General features: G+C 44.1%; 1 protein-coding gene across 1 annotated transcript in view; it reads left to right on the top strand.

Annotated features, from left to right (window-relative positions):
• PTPN4 (protein tyrosine phosphatase non-receptor type 4) overlaps positions 1-23,062 on the top strand; it is a 1,253,225-nt gene that overhangs the window by 107,413 nt on the left and 1,122,750 nt on the right. Inside the window, exon 3 of the mRNA XM_078682081.1 lies at positions 18,201-18,308. Coding sequence (XP_078538207.1) covers positions 18,201-18,308 — 108 coding nt within the window. The remainder of the gene's footprint in view (positions 1-18,200; positions 18,309-23,062) is intronic.

The following is a 23,062-nucleotide window of genomic DNA, read 5'->3' as shown; positions in this document are numbered from 1 at the left end:
ACTATTAGAATCATGTTATGGTCTATGACGGTTTTTGTTGCTTGTCATTATTGCTTTTAACAGAATATCTTTTCTGTGAAGCATACCCCTGCCGCAGTGCCCGGGGAATATTTTTCTTATTCTATGAAAGTAAGTTGTCTCTCTCCTCTGTTTTGGATAAATCCAACATTCATGACTGGGGTCCTCTAATTTTGTGTTATGGAAAGCATGGGTATTTGCTCCTTTCGCCAAGTTTGGTTAAAGATAAACGGGGGTCCATAAGGTTTGTTAACCCACCTGAGAAACTCAGTGAGTCTTGTTTGTAGGGTATACAGCTCAGATATAAATTAAAATTCAGAGATCTGATCATTTATCTGAATGGGATTATTATTAAAATTTAGTAGGGAAACCCGCCACTAGAGATGCGCCTGAAAATTGTTTGTATCTTCAGAAATATTTAATTGAGGTTATGCTGATTGAGTTGAATATACTGGCTCAGTTAGATTAGGACTATATAAGAAGCATTACAGCACTATGCAAGAATATAAAAAAGTGATTCTGTTACATTTGCCAGATGTATATACATTTCTGTCGGTTCTAAGTGTGACATTTCTTCTTGCAGAGTGGTAAGGTCTGGAAGTACCAAGACTAACCTTCATCCGGGTAAAACCGTGAGTTTTTTACCACTACACACAGTCCCAAGGTTAGGATACGCCTTAGGGTGCGTATACCGCCAGGGACTTTTCACAAGTACTAGTCCTGATGAAAGCTTAGCTGAATATAGCAAATCAAAATCAGAAACATGTCGACCTATTTTATTTATATAGGACATATTTGAGTGCATTGTAGCTCAATAAATGTCCGCCCACTAGTTTTTAATAATGCAGGCCTGGCTTCCTAATAAATAAAAAAAAAACTGTATTACAGTACAGTCCAACATTTTTTAATCCACTTATCACAATACACTGTCACTTCACATCTTACTGATACTAGCTCCGCTGTAACCCAGGCGTGGTAGCATACTCAGGAGACATTTTGCCTCCTGAGTAAAAACCCTATGATGAAGCATGTCATCAACTATGTTGATGAGTGAGGGTTTTATTAAAACATACTGATTGCTTCCTAGTACAGTCGCTGATTCAGCGTTTTTGCGGGTTGTTGCTCATTTATTTCTACTTGGAACACTTTATTTGCCTGTTAACAGGTCGTTTCACTCCTTTGTTGTTTCTTGAGATATAGTTTGGGGAATAGGAGTGCTGACTATCCCTATCCCTCTTGTTGTTGGTTTCCTGATTGAAACATGCACCTCATCTATGAACAATCCTTTGTTTCCTGTCTCCAAGCCAGACAATTCATATCGTCTAGTTTTGGATTACAGACACCTAAACTCTTGTTGCAAAACTTTTGCAGTACAAAATTCACATAGTGCAGCACTGATGAATAACATCGTGCGCAAAAAATATAAAACCACATTAGACATTTCAAACAGGTTTTTCTGTCAAAACATTGCACCGGAAAGTAGGCACTTGGCCGCTTTCTCAATCTTGGGGACAGAGCGACCATTTTGCCGTCTCCCCCAGGGATTCAAGAATAGTCCAGGGTTATTTTCAGCAAGAGTAACAGAAATACTACAAATGTACGATGATGAGGCATTATCTTATGTCGATGACGTCTGTATGTATGTATGTATTGCGACTTATATAGCGCACGTATATCTTACAGACGATTTGGACGTGCACTTGAAATGAGTGAATACCATAATACTTGGGTTCGCTTCTGAAGGGTACAAATTCAATTGTAAGAAATCACGAATTGCCCACCTCAACGTACTATTCATAGGATACCAGTTGTGAAGGCAAAAGCCTGGCAGCAAACTTCCTTGAGAAATGTGCGCTGCTCCAACCTCCAAAGACGCTGAAAAACTTAGTCAATTTTAGGTTTCCTAAATTTTGGAAGAAATTATGTTCTAAATTACGCAGAAAGGGTTAAACCTCTCTACGAACTAATCAAACCTGATTTCAAACCAACAAATTGGACCCAGAAACATGCAGAAATTTTGCGCTCAGTACAAACAGACATGTTAGCAAAAACACAATTGGATACACTCAACAATGCGCTCAATCTCGTGGTCCGTGTCATCCCAGGGAAATGCGGATTACCGTACCTGACCTTTAATGAAGGTGAAAAGGTACCAATTGCATACAAATCACACTTGTACACACAAGCTGAAATGAAATTCACTGCAACAGAAAAAATTCTGACAGCGGTTCAAACTGCAGTAGCAAAAGAGAGCTCTCGTGCAGGGTAAACTCATAATGATCGTTACACCTGTACCTGCCTTAGAGGCAGTGACGAAAACGAGCATTCCAAATGCTAAAGCTTTACATCCAAGATGGATACAATGGGTTAATTCTCTTGCTGCAACAGACGTTGAATACGTTTTTGACTCCTACTTGAAGACACAAGAATTCCTACAATACGAATACGAATGTCCTCTGCCGACCAAGATTCTGCCTCTAGAACATTACAGATGTATAATCTATACAGACGGATCAGCGCAGCCCGCAGTTGGAGGTAAACAAGCCTATAGTGCTGCGTGCGCGATCGTTAAAGGTCGTTGGCGCGAAGGTAAATTCAGACCTATGGTCACTAAAACTCAATCACTCGGAGACTGTACAGCTCAGCGAGCTGAATTACAAGCTTTCAAAGATTGCGCTTGAAAATACAGATCGCAAATTCCCCACACTCATAGTGTGCGATTCGTATTACTGCGTCCAGTCTTACAATGAATATTTGCAGAACTGGGTTCAAAACGGTTTCAAAGACGCAAAAGGTAGCACAATTAAGCATAAAATGCTTTGGGAACAAGTACTTCTTTTGCAGAAAGCACTACAAAAGACTCACGTGATTCATACACTGAGTCATCAACGTGATGGCGTTCACGTTGCAGGGAATTTATTCGCTGATTAAGCCACGAAGGCAGCTGTACAAACGGCTTCCGTAGCTGCGATTACTCAGTCAAAAACGAAAATAGACAGTGACATAATGCAAGCTGTCCTGCTTCAGTTAAAGACAGTGGTAAGACACTCCTGAAAGGCTTTCCAATAAAGTACTCATATATAACTGATGCAAATAATGTTCCTTTTGCTTGAATCCCTGGAGTGGGGGATAGGGCAATTCCAAACATGGAACATAGGTTAGGACTGATCTTAGCAGCACATGAAGGACTGGCATCTGCACACGGAGGCATTTCCGCCACAGTATCATTATTAAAACCGAGATATTGGTGGCCGCGCATGAGGAAACAAACTAAAAACTATGTTCTAGAATGTGAAATCTGCCAGAAAATAAGTGTCAACAGTGAAACGTCCTGCACAGACGCCCCTCCTGATTTCAGATAAGCCGCTAGCGTGTGTTTATCAGGACCACTGTGGTCCCTTACTAAGGGAAGGTAACTATAAATATATCATGGTCGCAGTAGATTCCTGCACAAGATTTATTTGGATGTGGCCCCAGCGCTCGGCTGACGCCAGAACTGTTATAAAGGATTTGCGAGTCTTTATCGGCACATACACAATTGGCACGATACATTCTGACCAGAGTCCAGCGTTTAGCTCTCGAGCTTACAAGGAGGCCATGGCTTGCTTGGGCGTTGCATTGCGGTATTCTAGTCCCTTCCATCCTGATGGTAATACGGTAGTGGAAAGAAAAAAACGTGACATAAAGCAATCCATAACATCTAAGGTATTAGGTTCGGGTGATGGGTGGGTCAAACATCTAATAAGTGTCCAACGTAGTCTTAACAATCTGCCAAGAAATTCTCTGGGTGGAGTCACTCCGTATGAACTAATGTTTGGTACTAGAATGATAATCGAAGACCTCGATTGTCAGGCTTCAGTGGTGGAACAAAAACCCTTTGATGTCAAAGATAGTTTGACTGTTTTACAGGACTTAAATGAAACAAGAAGAAGTCTGAGTAATACAATACAGAAGCAAATGCCCACTGAAGAAAAACCACACAGATTGGGGATCTGGTCAGGGAGAAAATTGCGGTAAAGGAGGAATTTGGGCCTTCTTACAGAAAAGCAGTACCTGTCTTGGCCATCCACGGAACAAGATCAGTTTTACTACCGCCCCTTGCTGGTAAAAGGGAGAACAGCGTTGTATCCATCGACCTGGTCAAACCAAAACATGTGGCCGATAATAAGTAGTAGGCCCAGTGGACTCCCGAGAAGTAGCAGATGACCAAATCTTGCCACAATCCAAAAGGTTCAAACTGAAAGACTTATCACTTTTGATAAAGCTGCAGTAAGAAAAGAAGGACTATGCAACAAAGCCGTGGAACTTGTACCTCTGGAAACCCAAATAACAGTTCGTCAAGACACGCCTGTCTACAATGATGTGACCTCTGACTATACAAACATGGCGAAACAAGAAACCGCTCCAGTGATTTCAAGTAATCCTGATGCAATCCCAACAATTGACAGAACTGCTTCTGGCTACTTTATCAACTTCGATAACTTTTCTGAGGATCCCAGTGAACCTGAGGATAAGCCAGCAAAGAAAAACGTCAAGGAAAAAGTAACAGAACTCCTTCATCTACTGGAAAAAACATATCTGGTTTCACCATGGGTTGAATTTTGGATTGGATTTGGTATATTTTTCCTCCTGCTGTGGCTCGTACTAGTGTTAAGCTTGGGAAGGATGATTGATGGAAAATATAGTACTATGGACACAGCAAGTAAGAAAATCAACTTGGTCCTGAAACCTTACAAATCATCTCATCGTGAAAGAAGAGGCTTGTCAGCAGTGAACATCACAACCGTTCCTATACCTGGGGGTATAGCATGGGACAGAACTGATTATGACATCTATGGTCCGGTGGAATTATTGAAGATTTCACATCAGTTTAAGGTTTCTTTGAGTGACTTTGTCGCACCCAGTAAATTTTCTGATGATTGGGACTTTGAGACTGTTAACAACATGATGAAAGATTTAGAAATGTCAGCTAAATTTACAGAACATGACTACTTAGAAGAGGCATCAGATTATGAACAAATGTATTGTTTTAATCATTATGGTCACCATTATTTGCATAAATCTCCAAGCCCTAGAAATATGTTTAATTACAATCAATGGGAACATTGTCCTACTCCGCCGAAATGCAGCTTAAAACATTTCAAGAAAAGTTTTCGTACTTCTCAGGGTTTAATGTTACCAATCCAGAAACGTTTTATTTAAAAAATCTAAATAAGACAGGAATGAAAAAATGTTAACCAATACTAAACAAATTTATTCTGCAAACTTTTATGCTCAATTGTCTGCATTAGGTTTAAACTTTTGGAAAGACAACATTGAGACGAAAACCGTGGGGCACTCAAGATTGGCAGGTACAAGGTATAGAAGCGTTATTTTGAGCCTGCATCATCCCAGAACAAATGATGTTTTTAAATGACACTGTTCAACAGACGTCTTGTCTTGGCCTGGCTAAGATTAAAAATTTAAACAAACCGTCTATACCTAAACCCACAAGTGACATTAATAGCACTTCAGATGAGGAGGTAGACGTACCCTATATCATTAAACAGAACAGAACTAATCCTGATTCGAAAAAATGGTTAATCTGGCAAACAGACACTAATAACTGTCAAGATAGATTCTTGAACAAGACACAAGGGTTCACGGTGAATAGGCCAGATCCAAGATATTCCCAGAGACAATATCCAGGGATAGTAACCACTTACAGTGTAGGGAAGCTGTGCCTTGTGTGGATTCAGAAATCTGCACTTCCAGAAATTAAACAACACTTATCTTTACTAAAAGAAACAATGATTTGCGAGATTTCTTAATGGGGCCTCGCAAACCACGGCAAAAACGTTTCATATACGCCGGAATATACGCGGCATACAACGAAATATGGAAAGTGACGCAAATGGAAACTGCAGAAAGAATACGAGAAATTGATCGTATTCATTTAGAAAGAAGCCTCTCTGTAGTGGACAACGGGTTAACGACTCTGTCCTCCAGAATTTATTCTTTGGACAGCATTGTGTCATCTGCCATTGACATCATAGAACAAGACTTGTTAATGTTACAACATGACCAGTCTGAATTACGTTCTATCATGCTGCTTGGCTGGAAGTTGCAAAATCTGCGTTCAGGCTATGTGCCATGGCATCTAATCAATACCACCTCATTGTTTGCTGTATTTAACCTTACAGATAAACAAATGTCTTTGGCACAAAGAGGAGCAGACTATACGGTGCTGAGCATTGAAAAACTCGAAAGATTACAATTAACAGTTTCTGAGAAACCAGTCATTGAATGGATAATTCATGGCACCATTACGATACCAGTGACGTCTTTTCTATTTCAGTATTGTCTGGAGCATATACCAGTGGGCCTGTATGAAAGGTTGTGTAAAGAATACATTAAGTCGACCTGGGTTTTTCCATACACACACAAATGTAGGAATGGGGGACATGAAGTATTCCTTAGTGGTTAGAATTGTAAACACTCACTGAGTGGTACACTTTTGTGCCAGGGTATTAATTTGCACGGAGCCTGCGACGGTTCTGCAAATAACCTCTCTTGCCACCTGCACGGTATACCCTCCACAGCGATGGTACCGCTTTTCAGGCAGCTATCCAATGGCAGCTACGTAATGCTCAATGATCACAGCTGTTGTGGCATGTTGCCAGGAAAAAATTATCTCGTAACTGTCATCAACGGCCACTTGTTGTATGCAAGTATTGTATCCAAAAAGTGAGACCGGAAGGGAGACGAATATCTCTTCTCTACGAATTGATACTTTAAGCAGAATGAAAGCCATTCTTTTACAAAAAAATGTGCCACTGACCTCGTCTAGAGAAACGTATGATCTGCAAGTAGCAAGGTCTTCTGCAGAGATACATGCATTATCAACAAATTGCCCCGTACATTTCGCAGAAATGTTAGGTCAAATCTTAAACATCTCTGATACCAGCGGCATCCACATGTATTTAAGACGATTTTTTCGGGACTGTTAACACCATTTGAAGCAGTCCTCTGCATTTTTCCAAATTTCGTGCACTCTGTGTTCGGCGGCCTGCCTCTCATCTTGGGACTAGTAGCAGGAATTCTATTTTTATTCCTTCTGTTCCGATATGGCAAGTCCGGTCAGCAGCAACACCGAAACTACCATGGAACAATGCCTCCTTGCCATGAGGTATCGTGAGAGAATTTCACAGATTCTTGGCTTGGCTCGTTTAAGAGATCTGAACACAACCTGGTTTATATCGTTCAGACCAATCTGGCAAGATTGCATCTTACCTGTTGTTCGATGGCTGCTTTGCAGACAAGAATGCGTGTTGGATATTTGTCTTACACTTCCATCAGTACTGCCATCGGATGTTGAAGCTTTGCTAGGTCCAGTAACGGCTCATACATCATGTTGCCCCCAATGGCTGCCTATTCTGATGACGGCATTCATTGAGGTCACACCGGCAAGTCTAACTGAGGGTGAGATACGAGAAACGACAGGCGTACAGGTACCATCTACTACGGACAGCGCTAATGCATCAAACGCTGACGGCGATGATCCACACTTCTGCACTTTTGATCTGCTAACTGAAGTGGTTCAACTTTCACCTACAATGGTGAATAGTTTCTTTGCCAGCCTAGATGATCTGATGTTTTCTCCTGACACTCCTGAGAATAACTTTTGATTATTTCACACAGCGTTCTCTGAACTCTGAAATTCGGCCTTCATTTTTCAAAACAATCTACTAATTTGAACTTTTTCCAAAATAGAACTTTTGGCACAGAGGAATCTGCTTAAAGTAGAACTATTCTTAGAGAACAAGATTTTGTGTTTGCACTTCCTAAATGACAATATTTGGCTTCAACCTCGAAAACAAACACAGTTAAAAACTTATGCTATGGGACAGATTTCAGGTATCAATTGATGAATGTACTTTCGTTTTATTTAATGAGAGAATATATGCTCATTATTTGTTTGATTTCAGATGACGCCTATAACTTTTGCATACAGTATATACTTATTTCATGTGAACAAGCCTATTCAAATTCATTTTTGTATTTTGGGGTGGGATTGTGAACACTTTGCCTTAGATATGTTCAGTGCTTAGGTATTATTGAACTTAATAATCGTGGAGTGGGTGTTATGTAGGAATCTAGGACCCTAGTGTAATTTTCCCGATTCATGCCCATATATAGGTATAATTCACCCAATCCTTATATAGGCATAGGAATCATTACCTTATTTAGTCTTAGCCTATGCAGCCCAAATACGGCATGGCTACTTCCACTAAACTCCGAGAATCCACAACGATTTCTTGGAAAAACCCGCCTTCAGTGGTCAGGCACTTCCCCCTGCTTGAATATTAATTTATCCAAGAACTCCTGGTGTTTTCAAGGAACTGAGGCACTAGTGACGATATTATGTCCAATCTTACGTCAAACTTGGCACCTTCAAAGTATAAATATGCCTACATTTTCCCAGTCAAACACACAGTGGTTTGGAGCAGATCGACTAACTACTTGCCCGGCGCCCCGCTGCTGCAAGTGCCAAAGGAAGCCAACCCTCCAACTGACGCACTGAGAAGACGCTGTCTTTTCTCTTGCCGAGAAATCCAGCTCCGGTGTTTCCAGGCTGCCCTTTCGGGTTGCTGGGAGATAGAGTCCTGAGAGAGAGATACAAGACCTCTATCATTCTAAAACCAAGGTACAGAGCTGATTAGACCCTTAGAGAATTCTTGGAACAGATTCTTGGCAGAAAATTACCAGACTTAAGCTACACCACACTTACTCCTCCCTCTTACTAGACTTAGGTTAGGTACACCGGGGTAGGCGTATTTTAGAAGCACCAGTTGAGTACTTTTAGCCACTATTTTATCCCTGTATGTATTTTATGCATTTTATGTATTCTATGTTTATGGCTTAGAAACCATATCATGCTTTTACAGTACTATTTTATAATACTATTCGTATTATATGCATTGTACTTCTTAACCAGCATTTCAATTGTAGCAGTGCATTTCTTATGCTTTAGAAATAAGACTGTTCAATAAATAATTTTATTGAAAACACCCGTCTCTCTATTTCTGAGCAACTCTGGTGAAACTAAGCATGCACATCTGACTGAGTGAAATAGCCGTCTATTGTTTCCGCGACTCTAGAGATACGTTTCATTCTGGGGAAACAAAGTTGTCGTGTTATATGGTTGTCAGAGACTAATCCCTTCTTGTACTTTCAAGAAAGTTTCTAGTGACCTCTGAGCTAGCTGGCACTCACAATTAAGTCTAATATATTCGGCAGAGACCTCGTCGACTTAAGTCCTACGTCTGAGCTGCAGGATATATTATTCCAATGCGCAGAGCCTATTGGGAATATAGTAACTACACTACAGTAGGAGCTCATTCACCACACAGCCTGGGTATATGTATGCGGTTTGTATCGGAGCCTCCCAGCTCTAGTGCACACGCCTCAAACATTCCAGAGACCTGACGCTAACGCCTCGATCTTAAAAAATGCAGTGTCAGCGACTGTTTTCCACTCTTCCCGGGGGTATATTTGAGCAGTCTGGGCCTGGGTGGCTGCGTGCCAGTCCTTCCCATGGTGCAACTCAGGGCCCCTAGTGATGCAGGCACAGTCTCAACACTCCTGCAGCTTTTTTTCACACTATCTCGGGAAACAACAGCGTGATGAGGCCCCCAGTGCTCTGGCGACAGTAATTACTCCGTGCAGGCCTCTGCCATCAATATTGGTAACCGCCGGGTCCCGCACAGGCAGCACCCCCGAGCATCACGCGGATGCCCAGCGCAACCGATGCGCTATACAAATATTCTGGGGCGCTCAGGGCCGCGACTCACCTCAGACCACCGGGGGCCAAACCTCGACCTCTCTGCTCGCGCTCCGGGCCTCACCAGACTCCGCCCGGCGAACAGACGCCAACCACGTGGAAGCGACACGGTCCCGAGGCCCGGCTGCGCCCACCCGGTGCAGCTACAGGCTCAAGTTGCTGTCTGTGTCTGATTTCCCTCTCGCTCTGTTGGTGCACATCTCTCCCGCACAGCACCCGCCTACCACTAGCACTGGGTACAGGGCATAGGCGGTACAGCCTCCACGCTGATGCTCTGCTGCTTTCTCTCGGGTTTACTGGGTCTTTCGCAGCACTCTGTGCCTCCGCCGGTTACTGCCTGCTTAGCTCCAAATTCCCTATCTTCCAGGTGTCTGAGAGCTCTCTAAGAAGTAGGATTATTGAGGAATATGCTGCGGCCAGCAGAGCCCTCTCAATATGTGGCCATCTTGCCGCTCGGCAAGCCACTCCTCCCCTATGATCTCTACAAAACTTTAAACACTTTCTCATAGAATGGGAAACATCACAGAATCTCCATCATAAACCCTCTCAGAAAAACAAAAGGTGGTGTTAACTTCCCAAATGTTAACACTTGCCAGGATGTTGTGAACTTAAGCCAAGCACTGGCTCATGCCATCAGACCTCCCAAAACAAATTCTGTACCCCCTCCGCTCTTGTAGGCCAAACTCAAGGCAGCACTGACCAGTCCAGTCCCTCTTATGACATGCTTAACAATATGAAACCTGAAATATTGATTAGAATATGCTTTATTCCTTGCTGCTATAAAGATTGTCACAAAGCATATCCGAATCCTCTGCTGTTCTTGAAACAAATGGCTAGAAATGTCTGTTTGTAAGCGAAGACCTTAAAACCATAGTCCCGCAGCCATAGTGGAATGCGTGAATTTACAGTAGCCTTCACACCATAAAGCATGTATGCAGTGGCAGCCCCATTCCTGGACTTAGAGATCCATTACTCATTACCTGATATTGAACAATCCAATTTTACAAGAAGAGCAAACAACATAAAGCAATGGAAAAACCAACAATCGATGAACACCACAACTACAGTCCTATTATCATCAAACATCAGCAACCTGATTTACCTCCCAAGTGTGCTGACATTGACAAATACATTTTTAAAAACACATTGATTTGCTCACCTCTTACAACTCTTCTTTAATCAAGGGAGGAAAGCCTCCATATCAGTGTCTCCGACACCGCCACCTAGAAAATTTGGGACAGAATAAGATGAAGTTCTAAATGAGTGTTTATAGCCCAGTCTATCTAATTCATCATTTATAGAACACTTTGGTCCTCTCATAAACTCAATAGGTCTCCTAGAAAGAGGTCAATTGGTTATATCATCAAGTGAATGCTGATCAAATATGTGCTATACATCTGTCATGCTTACGAGCTATGGTAATGAGATAGATTGAGTGCACTATATGAAGCCCTGCTCCCGGTGCTTCTGATAGCATCCAACTCAATACCTTATAATGGGGACGGTATAGATCTTGAGCTGGTCAAAAGGAACCATGCTAGACTAGAAATCACACTGGACTTTTTCTATCCAGAAAAAACAAACCGGCTAAGCAGGAAGCCCCCCACCCTTGGTATAATGACCACTGCCGCATGGCCAAAAGATCGCTGGTATCGTCCATCAAGGCCAATGACCGCCCGTTAATTAAAATTGCTAGGACGGCATATAAAACTGCCATTTTTTAAGCTAAAAAAGGGTGGGAAATTGATAAGTGGGATGCCTTGAGAAGTGCCTTGGGGGCCAGGGACATGAGAACCTTTTAGAGAGTTGTGAACACCGGCAGCTCTGATCCCAAATCACTAGTAGACCCGAATTTGGGAGAAGAGGTCTGGCGGGAACACTTTGAATCCCTTTATTCTAAGGAAGAACCGCTGTCCGATGAGATATCTGAAGAATGCCTTATGGGGACTGACTACTTCCCCAACTCTGGGGAAACTAAAGAACCCTGCGATGATAGCACTAATATAAGCATACGTCTAAATAAAATTAAGGGAGCTTTAGTGAAAATAGTCCCAGGCAAAGCACCCGGCCTAGATAAAACCCTAGGTATCTTTTTCGTAGGGAACCATCTGTCTGGGCACCTTACCTTTGGGTGCTATTTAATGCCATACTGCAGGGTATGAAGAGTCCCCCCAGTTGGGCTGGAGCGGAAATAATTCCGATCTATAAAAATGGCTCACCGCTCTTACCAATCAATTATAGGCCAATTAGCCTGATAGATCTCTCACAAAAAATCTTTGCGCGTGTATTGCTGCTTAGGTTACAAACTTGGATGGAAGAACAGAAGATATCCCACTTACAGGCAGGGTTCAGGGAAAAACTGTCCACTCTGGACCAAATACTCAGGCTTCAACTGTTATACAGGAAGACCGTATGTCTGGAGGGTGACAGCCTCTATCTAATATTTGTAGACCTCAGGTCAGCCTTTGATTTGGTCCCAAGGGAAAAGCTGTCGACAGTCCTCCACAAGATGGGGGTTCCAGTATATCTAACCCATCTAATATAGCGGCTGCACGATGACAACTTTGTGCAAATCAGGTATGGCAAGGACCGAAAGTTAACTGCACCCATCCGATTATGCCCGATGTTCGCCAGGGCTGTGTGCTTGCCCCCACTCTCTTTAGCCTTTATATCAATGGCCTGATAGATTTTTTTATTAGCAGAAAAAGACCTCGATGCACCCAAATTAGCCTCCCGTATAATCCCAGCAATGTTGTTTGCCGATGACACTTTATTAGTATTCAAATCTCCCATGGGGATCCAGCGGGTACTTAATAAATTTGAAGTATTCTGTAGTGAAAGAGGACTAGAAATTAATCTTACAGAAAACCATATTTATGGTGTTTAATAGCCCTAAGAGTACACGAGCAAATCATTCACTAAATGGTAAACCCCTCGAAAGAGTTTTCTCTTTCGATTATCTCTGCATTACAATCACAGAAACGGTGGATTGGGGGGGCACAAATTAAAAAATCTTCATTAAAATTAGCGCAATCGTCAGATGGCATCATGAAGGTTTTCTGCAAGTCTAGGCAGAAACCAGTGAGTCCAGCCATTGAAATCTATAAGGCTCAAGCCGGGGGAGGGGCGTTATACGGTGCTGAAGTCTGGGGCTATGCAAGTCACGAGAACTTAACACAGGTAGAGAACAATTTTGTCAGACAGCTGTAAAAACTACCAAGGCGCACTCCACTAATCCCGCTCTGACTAGATCTGGGTCTCATGGCAATCGCAGATGTATCTAACCTGAAACCCTTATTGTACTGGCGTCGTGTGTGGGTTACCCCAGAACTTTCATCATACGGAGGAATTATCAGAAGTAATGAACCTGCGGGGTGCTGCCAAACTGCCGTGGCTTACGTACATTAAACACAGGCTAACCAGCTTGGGGCTGGGTGAACTTTGGGGTGATCCTGAGTCCGCCTGTTCCTTACGGGAAACACCCATCACAGCGGAAGCACTGCATCGCGCTGCTATCGCATCGCGACTATTACATCGCAGATGGCTGCACACCGCATGCTACCGCGTCGCATGCTAAGACGCCGCAATGACTTTTAAAGCGCTAGGTATTACATCGCATTACAGGGCAAAAGCAATTACATCGCCACAAAACGGCAGGGCAAAAGGCATGCAAATGTACACCAAAGTTATTACGAAAAAAAAGATATAACGGCAGGGCAAAAGGCATGCAAATGTACACCAAAGTTATTACGAAAAAAAATATATAACGGAAATGACACATGATGGGCGAGGGCACAAAATAATAGAAAAGAAAAGCATAAACGAACGGATATGACACATGCAAAAGCAATTACATCGCCACAAAACGGCAGGGCAAAAGGCATGCAAATGTACACCAAAGTTAATACGAAAAAAAAGATATAACGGAAATGACACATGATGGGCGAGGGCACCAAATAATAGAAAAGAAAAGCATAAAGAACGGATATGACACATGATGGGCGAGGGCACCAAAATAGAAATGATTACGACCCAAATAATAGAAAAGATTTACGAGCACATATTGTATGATACAATTATGACTTCGAGGGCACCAAATTATAGAAATCATTTACGACCTCACAACGGACAATGATGGTCAAACCGTCTCCAACACATATAAAGAGATGATATTATCTGATATACAATTATGATTTCCGCATAACGGACAACGATGGTCTGAGGGCAACGAGGCCAACTTTGGTGCAGGGGACTAATGTTCGAACCTCCTGTCACGTTTCCAACACATATAAAGTTATGATATTATCTGATATACAATTAGGATTTTCGCCTTTTGGCCACACCAGCAGTCCCACGTCATACTTCTCTGTTTTATAGTGGCAGTTACTGGATGAACTAAGAATTTGAACCCTTGTATATCAGTTCATAGAACTAAGATTTTGAACCCTTCTATATCAGTTCATACTTTCCAGCTGCCTTTTTTTGCTGCCAAATTGGACATAGGCCTCAAGCTGCTAATGCGCATAAATATACAACCCTACTGGGAAGTGGTGCATGCTAGTTAGCGGTCCTTGCAATGTTGCTAATCTTCACCTGATCTAATTTATACTTACACTCCACAAGCAGAATTCTCTTTGAAGAACAGCAGTTAAGATCTGCTTATATAACATTTGCTCTGCTACTTGAATTTACGTTAATTCTGTATATTATATATCTGTCCGAGGGCCCCAAATACCAGAAATGATTCACGGCCAAATGATTCACGGCCACGAAACGGACAACGATGTGGTCTGAGGGCAACGCGCCCAACTTTGGTGCCCGGGACTAATGTTCGAACCTCCTGTCACGTCTACAATAAAAAAAACATAAACAATGTACATTTTGTTTTGGTGCCCAACATTCCAAGAAGAACTTACTTTTTATACACTGCGTGGAAGATTCAACAATATACCCTTAATACATTTTAAGTGTTTTTGTTACTTACTGTGTGTGATTGGGTGGATGGGAAAAAAAAACATATATATTTGCTTTCTATGGCTGCGTGCATGGGGTGGATGGGTGGGTTGGTTGGTGGGTGCGTGAATGGGTCGCTTGCTGGGTGCGTGAATGGGTGGGTGGATGGGTGGGTGGATGGATGCGTGGGTTGGATGCGTGGGTGGGAGGGTGGATGCATGGGTTGGTGGATGGATGCATGGATGAGTGGGTGGGTGGGGGGATGCGTGGATGGGTGGGTGGATGGATGCGTGGGTCGGTGGATGGATGCATGGATGAGTGTGTGTGTGGGTGGGTGGATGGATGGGTGGATGGACGGATGCGTGGGTGGGTGGATGCGTGGGTTGGATGCGTGCGCGGGTTGGATGCGTGGATGGATGCGTGGATGCGTGGGTTGGATGCGTGCGTGGGTTGGATGCATGGATGGGTGGGTTGGATGCGTGGGTGGATGGATGCGTGGGTGGGTGGATGGGTGGGTGGATGGGTGGGTGGATGGATGTGTGGATGGATGCGTGGATGGATGCGTGGGTGGGTGGATGCGTGGATGGATGGATGCGTGGATGGATGCGTGGGTGGGTGGGTGCCATAAGCAGGTGCACCTGCTTTATTTTGATACAACAAAAAACGGATTGTGCCCTTCAACGCGTGCACCTGCTTTATTTTATAAAAAAAAACGGAATATCAAAAGGGCCAGGAAATGTTAAAAAACGTCGGGTTGTGCCCTTCAACGCGTGCACCTGCTTTATTCTGATCTATAAGTGCTTCGTGTTGAAATGTGACTTTTTGGGGCAGGAGCATCAACACGAAGCACTTACAGATCGATAATAAAGCAGGTGCACGCGTTGAAGGGCACAACACGACGTTTTTTTAACATATTCTGGCCCTTTTGAGAAGAGACGACAGTGGAATAAGTGAAATCCATGCAAAATGCAGTCCCTGCACAGAGGGAGAGGAGGTGGAAACACGGATAGCGCTGCTGACTTTGGTGCTTGGAACCAAGGATCGAGACTCGCCTGAGCCACAAAAAAAATACACACTTACAAGTGCTTCTTTTTTATATTTCTGATTTATGATTACCTGCAATATTCCAACAATTTCAACAATGTTGTCAATATTGGCGTGCGCTGCCAAGCTTGCTGTTAGGCACGGAGTGCAATGACTGGCACAGATGCGCAGGCAAAGGGCATTTTTAGCAGATGCTGTTCATGTATAAGTGTAGAGGGGAGTCGCGTTCAATGTACTAGGAGAAAGAAGGTGAGATTGTGTGAGTTACCAATTAGCAGGCTTCCAGTGATTTTGGCACAGCTGTTTTTGCAGAGGATGGCAACCACGGTGTTTTCTACATGTGTTTGGCCTCGGAGTGCAGGAAGAAACACTCGCCACAAACACAGGCCGTGCTGCTTTCCGTGCCAATGTAAGCATGTCAAGAAAACATATTTTACATGAACACAAAGATTATGTATACAGCGCCACCTCAATTATACTTCTGAATGTTACCGCCCAAACTACAGACATTGATTTGAACTTCCCTCCGTTTTTGTTCTGATATCTTTCCTGTTAATGAGTTCACGATTCCCCCCAGCACGAACCTATCTTGCCACGTTATACGTTTTTTTCATTTTCACATTCACACATCCCTTCTGCCCTGCCCTTCTAAAACCTCTGCTGCAGTTACCTCATGTGAGAGGAAGATTCCAAAGACCGCGTTGTTTTGCCATGCGACATGCTGTACTGCGGGGTAAAGTACGGCCCAATAGAAAGCAATGGAATCGCGTTGCAATAGATTGCGAGGTGAAAACAGGCGATGTAATGGACTCGGCGATCAAATAGATGCGGGGAAAAAGCGCGCGATGTAAATGTGCGCGATGGAACGTCATACATCCGTTCCTTACTACCCAGGAAATCATTGAAGGCCCATTATGAGGAGCATAAATTGGCACAGGTTCATAGCTGCCCCCGAATAGGCAAGTTAACCTCAGCCTTTCTGGAAATTAAAAATAGATTTTGCTTTGAGCTGGCCCTACATGATATCAAACCGGCAGCCGCTAGAAAGCTTTACCTCCAGTTTAGGCATGGGGTCCTGCCTCTCCGTTGTTTTACATATAATTTGGGGGGTTTGCAAGTTTTGAATTGTCCGGCATGTGACTGTCCTGACGAGTCAGTAATCCGCTAGTTTTTTAGCTGCCCTGGCTACCATTAGGCAATAAAACGATGGCTGGTGCAGATTTGTAGGAACCTTGGAACTGGACGCTGCTCTAAGGCTTTCAGGATACTGAAGCATGATTCTAGTATCCCGATTGTTTACTCAGTTGCAAGTTTCCTATTTTTCATGTGGTGTACCGGCAGGATATTCACGAAAGCACCCTAAAAAGAGCCAGGATGTTGTTCCTGGTGGAAATGCAACAATTTTATTTTATGAACAAACAGTTGGGAAAACATCTATCCGTGGCTACCCGTGTTCGTTTTAAAATAAGATCTTGTTTTAACATGATTAGATTAAAATTGAGCTTGTTAATTGGTCCCTTAGTTATGCTTCAGGGAAATGGTAATTCATTAGCCTACCACTACAATTAATCTAAATATTGTGTGTAGAAGCAGCCTGTAGCACAGGGGGCCCCCAGTGCCAGGTCTTACCATTAGTCGTATGGTAAGAATACAGGTCATCCCTTTTAGGAATTTTTTTATGCAAATTAAAAAAATTATTTACTTATTTATTTGCACATCGCACTTTCCTAGGGTGGATCCTTGTTCCCTGCTATGAATAACACTCTGTGACTTTTGCTTCTTTTGTCTCTTCTCGGCGAACTAATTAGAACTGTAGGCTTTTTAAATGGCGCTTGGAATCCATTTATTTTACATGTGCACCAATAATGTCCTTATTGCTTTCCCCATGTCTTTTAAATTAAATTGATTTTTGATGTAATTTTAAATGTATTTGTATGCATTGGGATTGTACTTTTGGGGTCATGTTGACCGAAATAAAGTTGATTGAGTAATTTAACAATTTGTTAATAAAGAAGAGAAAATGAGAAGAATACATTTTTGTGTCTTCAAGTTTAAAGTGATCATAGGTAAATTGATTCATACTTTAAGACATCTGTGGAGAACACTATTAAGAGGAAGTGAAAGATTTCCCCTACCCCAAGTACATTATGTTATAATTTCGCTCATTGAACAACAGTTTGTCACTAGCAATGTGCTTCATTCTCAAAGTTCAATTTCAGAAATCACTTTTCTGAACAGTTCAAGTTGTCTTGTTTGGATCAAATGTTTGTGTAAGGTTTTTACTGTAGTTAGGGACACTTAATATTGTCATTTGATCAACTTAGGCAGTTGTTGAAATCTTCTTGTTTTTTATTCCTTTTAGAAACATGACCAAGGACAAGTTCTGTTGGATTTAGTCTTCAACCATCTCGATTTGACTGAGAGGGACTATTTTGGTTTACAGTTGTCAGATGATTCTACTGATAACCCAGTAAGTTGTTTCTGTTATGGTTGTAGTTATTCCTTTTCTTTGAAAATTCTGAGAGGAAAAAGCTTGCTCATGAGAAAAGCTCCATTACTCCTACATGGTAAGAATGCACCATTTGCCATGTATGGGACTGAAGTATTGGGTTAGGGGTTATCCAAAGGATTCTCCATTCTTGGACAGGCAATGGGTTGCAGGGGACATTTTGGCAATTTACTACAAATTTGAGCAACAGACCAGTTTGCTGCAAGCTTGGATTATGTTCACTCGTCAAACCTTGTATGGCAAGTTATGGCTCCATGTTTGATTTAGTAAAAGTTGGGATAGTTGCAGCCTACTGCGGTGGGTAGTTTAATAATGTGGCTAAGCAATGTGCTGTTGTAACTCGCTGAATTATGCTGGCCTGTATATTGTGTAATAATATGCAAGATAATGTTTTGATTGGGTTGCCATTCCAAGAGAGGGGTGCTTAGTTGGGGAATTGGTCAATTTTGGAAACCATTTGCAATCTGATTTATGGTAATTTTGTCTGTTAATTATGATTTTAAATAAACACTCAAATCTGTATGATGTAATTCATCTATATGTATGGTTTAATCATTGTATTCAGTTTATGTGACATCTAGATTGTTAAACCTTTGTATATTATTAAATAAATCGCACCTGGCTTTGAAGCAGTTAGCAATATGATTATAAAGTTCAGGCCACCTTTCTTTCTTTTTTTTTTTTTTTTTTTTTGGTTATAAACTTTTATTCATCATCAAGTCACACACACAGCTTTCCGCCTACAACCCTGGGGCCGGCAGCAATCAAGGGCTACGTCTGTACAGTGATCAAAACCAACGCATAGAATCATACCGTCGTCTATCCAGTGGTCCAGTGATCCAAATCACAAATAGTACAGCTCCGATGGTGTTGAGTGCATGCCGCTGCCCCTTTCCCTCTATCCTCGTGTCTGGGCAATCGTGCACGTGGCAGCTCCAATGCAGTGCGAATAATAACCTGAAGTGTGTGTGTGTCCGTCAACGTGGTCCAGGTCTATCACCTTTATCGTAACATTCCCAACAACCTCCCACCCTCTTCCCCTGACTGCCTGCGCGCCTTCCACTATTGTGCCTCCGACTTCTCAATGCTATGTGTCACCCTGCTCACTTCTACGCTGTGTCTGCCTTCTCACCACCGCCCAGGTCCCTGCCCGCCCCTCCGCCCTGTACATATCCCAGTGTAAGCAATCTATATGTCTTGTGTCCTCCAGGTACCCGGAAATCCAGGCATCCCGCCTACTTTACCTCCCCAGACCACCAATATCTTGTGTCTAGTCCTCTGGGCCCTCCTCCCTCGTTTGACGCTCCTCTGTCTCCTCCTGATCCGTATCCGCGGTGTGTTTATTGGAGTCATAGGTCAGATATAGGTCCCAACATTTTTTGGGTCTACTAACCGGGGGTAGGAGTTCACTATAAAGCTGTGATTGGGTGCAACTGTACAGCATATCCCTGTCCCACCTGTTTTTGGTTGGCAACGGGCCTCTCATCCAACACTGTGCAACTACCCGTCGAGCCATAAGTAGCCCCATGCCTGCCAGGCGACGTGTCGCCAGAGGCAGAACCCTGGTGTGTCCCAGCAACGCCAACGCAGGGTCGACTGGGAGTTCAATCTCAAGTATTCTACCCAGTTCCAAAAAGACTTCCTTCCAGAAGTTGTTAACACCCGGGCAGGACCATGCCAGATGTAGGAAGTCCGCCAGTGGTGTATGGCAGCGCTCGCATTCGGACGTCTGTCGTAGACCGTATCTATGCAGGCGTTCTGGAGTGTAATACACTCGCTGCAGAAATTTAAATTGAATAAGTCTGTGTCTGGCATTAAGCGATACCCTTTTTGTATTTTGGCAGCAATATTTCCACATTGAGTCGCTAATCTCCGCCTGCAAGTCACGTTGCCACGCCAGTCGGGCCTTCGAAGTTGTCTGATCCCGGGTACACTGCCCAACCTTGTATAACCGCGAGATCAATTTGCTAGATGTCGGGGTTTTTATAACATACGTCAGCTCTGGCAGTTCGGGGCGCTTCTCCATCAGTGGACCCAACAGGTCCTGAAGCGCCGCGCGGACTCTGTGCAGATGGAACTGGTGCAGCATTGACGCCGGAGGCCGGGAGGGAGCGACCTGGGCCCAGGAGACCACTCTTCCGTCCCTGAACAAGTCTCCCAGCTTATGTATACCTAGTTGATTAAGGGCACGCGTGACCCCCCTCTCCCGTAGCGGCGATAGCCACACAGCCCAGTCTATCGGGACCAGTGGGGAATATAGTAGCGTGCAGTCATGACTTTTGTACAAGGAGTGCCATGCGTGGTTCGTAGCCGTGATCGAGTCCAGAGACCCTACCCGTCTCGTGGCTGGTTCAAATACAGTAGCCGCCGGGGGGAGGGGCTTTGTGAATAGTGTCTCCAGGATCACGTGTGGAATGTTACGGTCCCCGTGTATCCATGTATGCAGGTGTGTCGCTTGTGCGATCCTGTAATACCTTTCTATGTCTGGGGCCCCCAGGCCGCCTTGCTCATACGGTAGGGTGAGAACTTGCCACTGTACCCTAGGTTGCTTACCTCCCCATGCCAATCGCGTGAGAGTTTGTGTCATCGTTCTGAAAAAGGCCTTAGATAGGATCACCGGGAGATTGTTGAATAGGAACAGGAACCTCGGGAGCACAATCATTTTCATTAGTGCAATGCGGCCTGACAAGGACAGCGGTAACGTACACCACCTGTCCACATCCTCCGTCAACTTCGTATAAGCCACACCATAGTTTTCCCTCACCAACACATCCGGATCAGGATGAAGCTGTATGCCCAAGTACCTAACCGGGTCTTCTGACCACTGTAATGGGTAATCCATGACAAATTTACTTGTCACCGGAGTCAGTGGGAACGCCACCGACTTGGTCCAGTTCACCTTTAAACCAGATAGGGCACCAAACTGCACCACCTCCCTGAGTACAGGGGAGAGGTTAAGCTCCAGGTCCCTAATGTACAAGAGTGTGTCGTCAGCGTACGTGGAGATACAAATCTTGTAAGTAGGGAAATTAATGCCCTCATGACTGTGGTATTCCCGGAGCGCACACGCTAGAGGCTCTGCCACTAGGGCATATAGTAATGGGGAGAGGGGGCAGCCCTGTCTAGTGCCCCTGCCTATTCCGAACGCTTCCGTGACTCTATCACCGATTCGTACCCTGGCCGTTGGTTTATAGTACAGGGCGCCTATCATTTGTAGGAAGGGCTCGCCCAGCCCCAGCTTCCTGAGCACTCTGGACATGAATGGCCACTCTACAGAGTCGAACGCCTTCTCCATATCGAGAAATACTGCCAATGCCTTATTTTCCGGCCTCACATGCTGCATCGTCCCCAGGACTGTGCGTATATTGTACGTGAGGTTCCGAGAGGGTATAAAACCGGCCTGTTCTGGGGCTACCAGTTCCGGGGCGAGCAGCGCGAGTCGAGTCGCGAGCACTTTGGCAAAAAGCTTTGCGTCGACATTTATCAGGGACAGGGGTCTGTATGAGCCACACTCCGTAGCGGGCTTCCCTGGCTTAAGGATCGTTACAATAAGTGCCTCTCGCATGGTCGGGGGCATGCAACCTTCCATACATATGTCGTCAAATAATACTGAGAGGAAGGGGACCAACTGTTCCGTGAAGGCCTTGTAGAAGCCTACAGTCAGCCCGTCAGCGCCCGGGGCGCTACCTGACCGCATGCTATCAAGCGCCTCCGTTATTTCCTCCTTTTGGATGGGCATCATGAGGAATTCTCTTTGCGAGTTGGACAGCTGCGGCATTTTAATATAACTTAAGTAGTCGTCGATTGCCCCTCCATTCCAGTAGACTGAGATTCGTAGAGTGAGGAATAGTACTGCCTAAATTCCCCAACAATCTGCTCTTCGTCTGTGAGTATCTCTCCCGTGCTCGAAACCAGCTCACCCACGATTATTGGGCGTCTTTCGTTCCGAATCATCTTGGCCAGGAGGGAGCCAGGTCTTTCACCCTCGCCATAGTTGCGGGCCGTGGCATATTTACCCATGTGTTGCACCTCCCTGTCCGCTTCTGCGTTATATTCTGTCAGTAGTCGTTTAATTCGGTCCAGGGTGTCACCCTCAGGGTCCACCCGCTGTTCCTCTTCCAGTGCTGATAGCTGATTCTCAAGGAATTGCAGCCTCTGTCTAATGGATTTCAAGACACTGGAGTGTTTAGCCATGGCTATCCCGCGAATGTAGACCTTAAAGGCCTCCCATAGCATTTGGAAACTCTCCACAGAGCCCATATTTGTCTCAAAGAATTCTTCAATTTCGTTTGCAATTTCCCCTCTGAATACCTCGTCAAGTAGAGAATACGGGGGGAAACGCCACGTGAAGGGGGGAATCCCGCACACCGGCGTCTCCAGAATCAGGAGAAGAGGAGAGTGGTCTGATAGTGTGCGTGGCAATATCTGGCAGTCCCTTAAACTATTGGATAGCTGTTGTGATGCAAGCCAGTAATCTATTCTGGTGTGGAGTGCGTGATAAGCAGAGTAGTGAGTGTACCCCCCTCTGGAAGGGTGCCGACTACGCCACACATCCATTAGCTCCAAGTGTACTAGTTCAGTCTGGAGTACCGTGGCAGCCGCCGACGGGCTTCTGGGGGGACCCGCAGACCTATCCAGTGTTGGGTCAAGGACCAAATTGAAATCTCCTCCCCAGAGCATACTCGAGTGATCGTATGCCTTGCACTTCCGGGCCA

Source organism: Lissotriton helveticus, chromosome 3_1 (assembly GCF_964261635.1).
Source record: "Lissotriton helveticus chromosome 3_1, aLisHel1.1, whole genome shotgun sequence".
Classification (NCBI taxonomy): domain Eukaryota; kingdom Metazoa; phylum Chordata; class Amphibia; order Caudata; family Salamandridae; genus Lissotriton; species Lissotriton helveticus.
The sequence above is the reverse complement of the archived record's forward strand: the minus strand, read 5'-3'. Positions and strand labels throughout refer to the sequence as shown.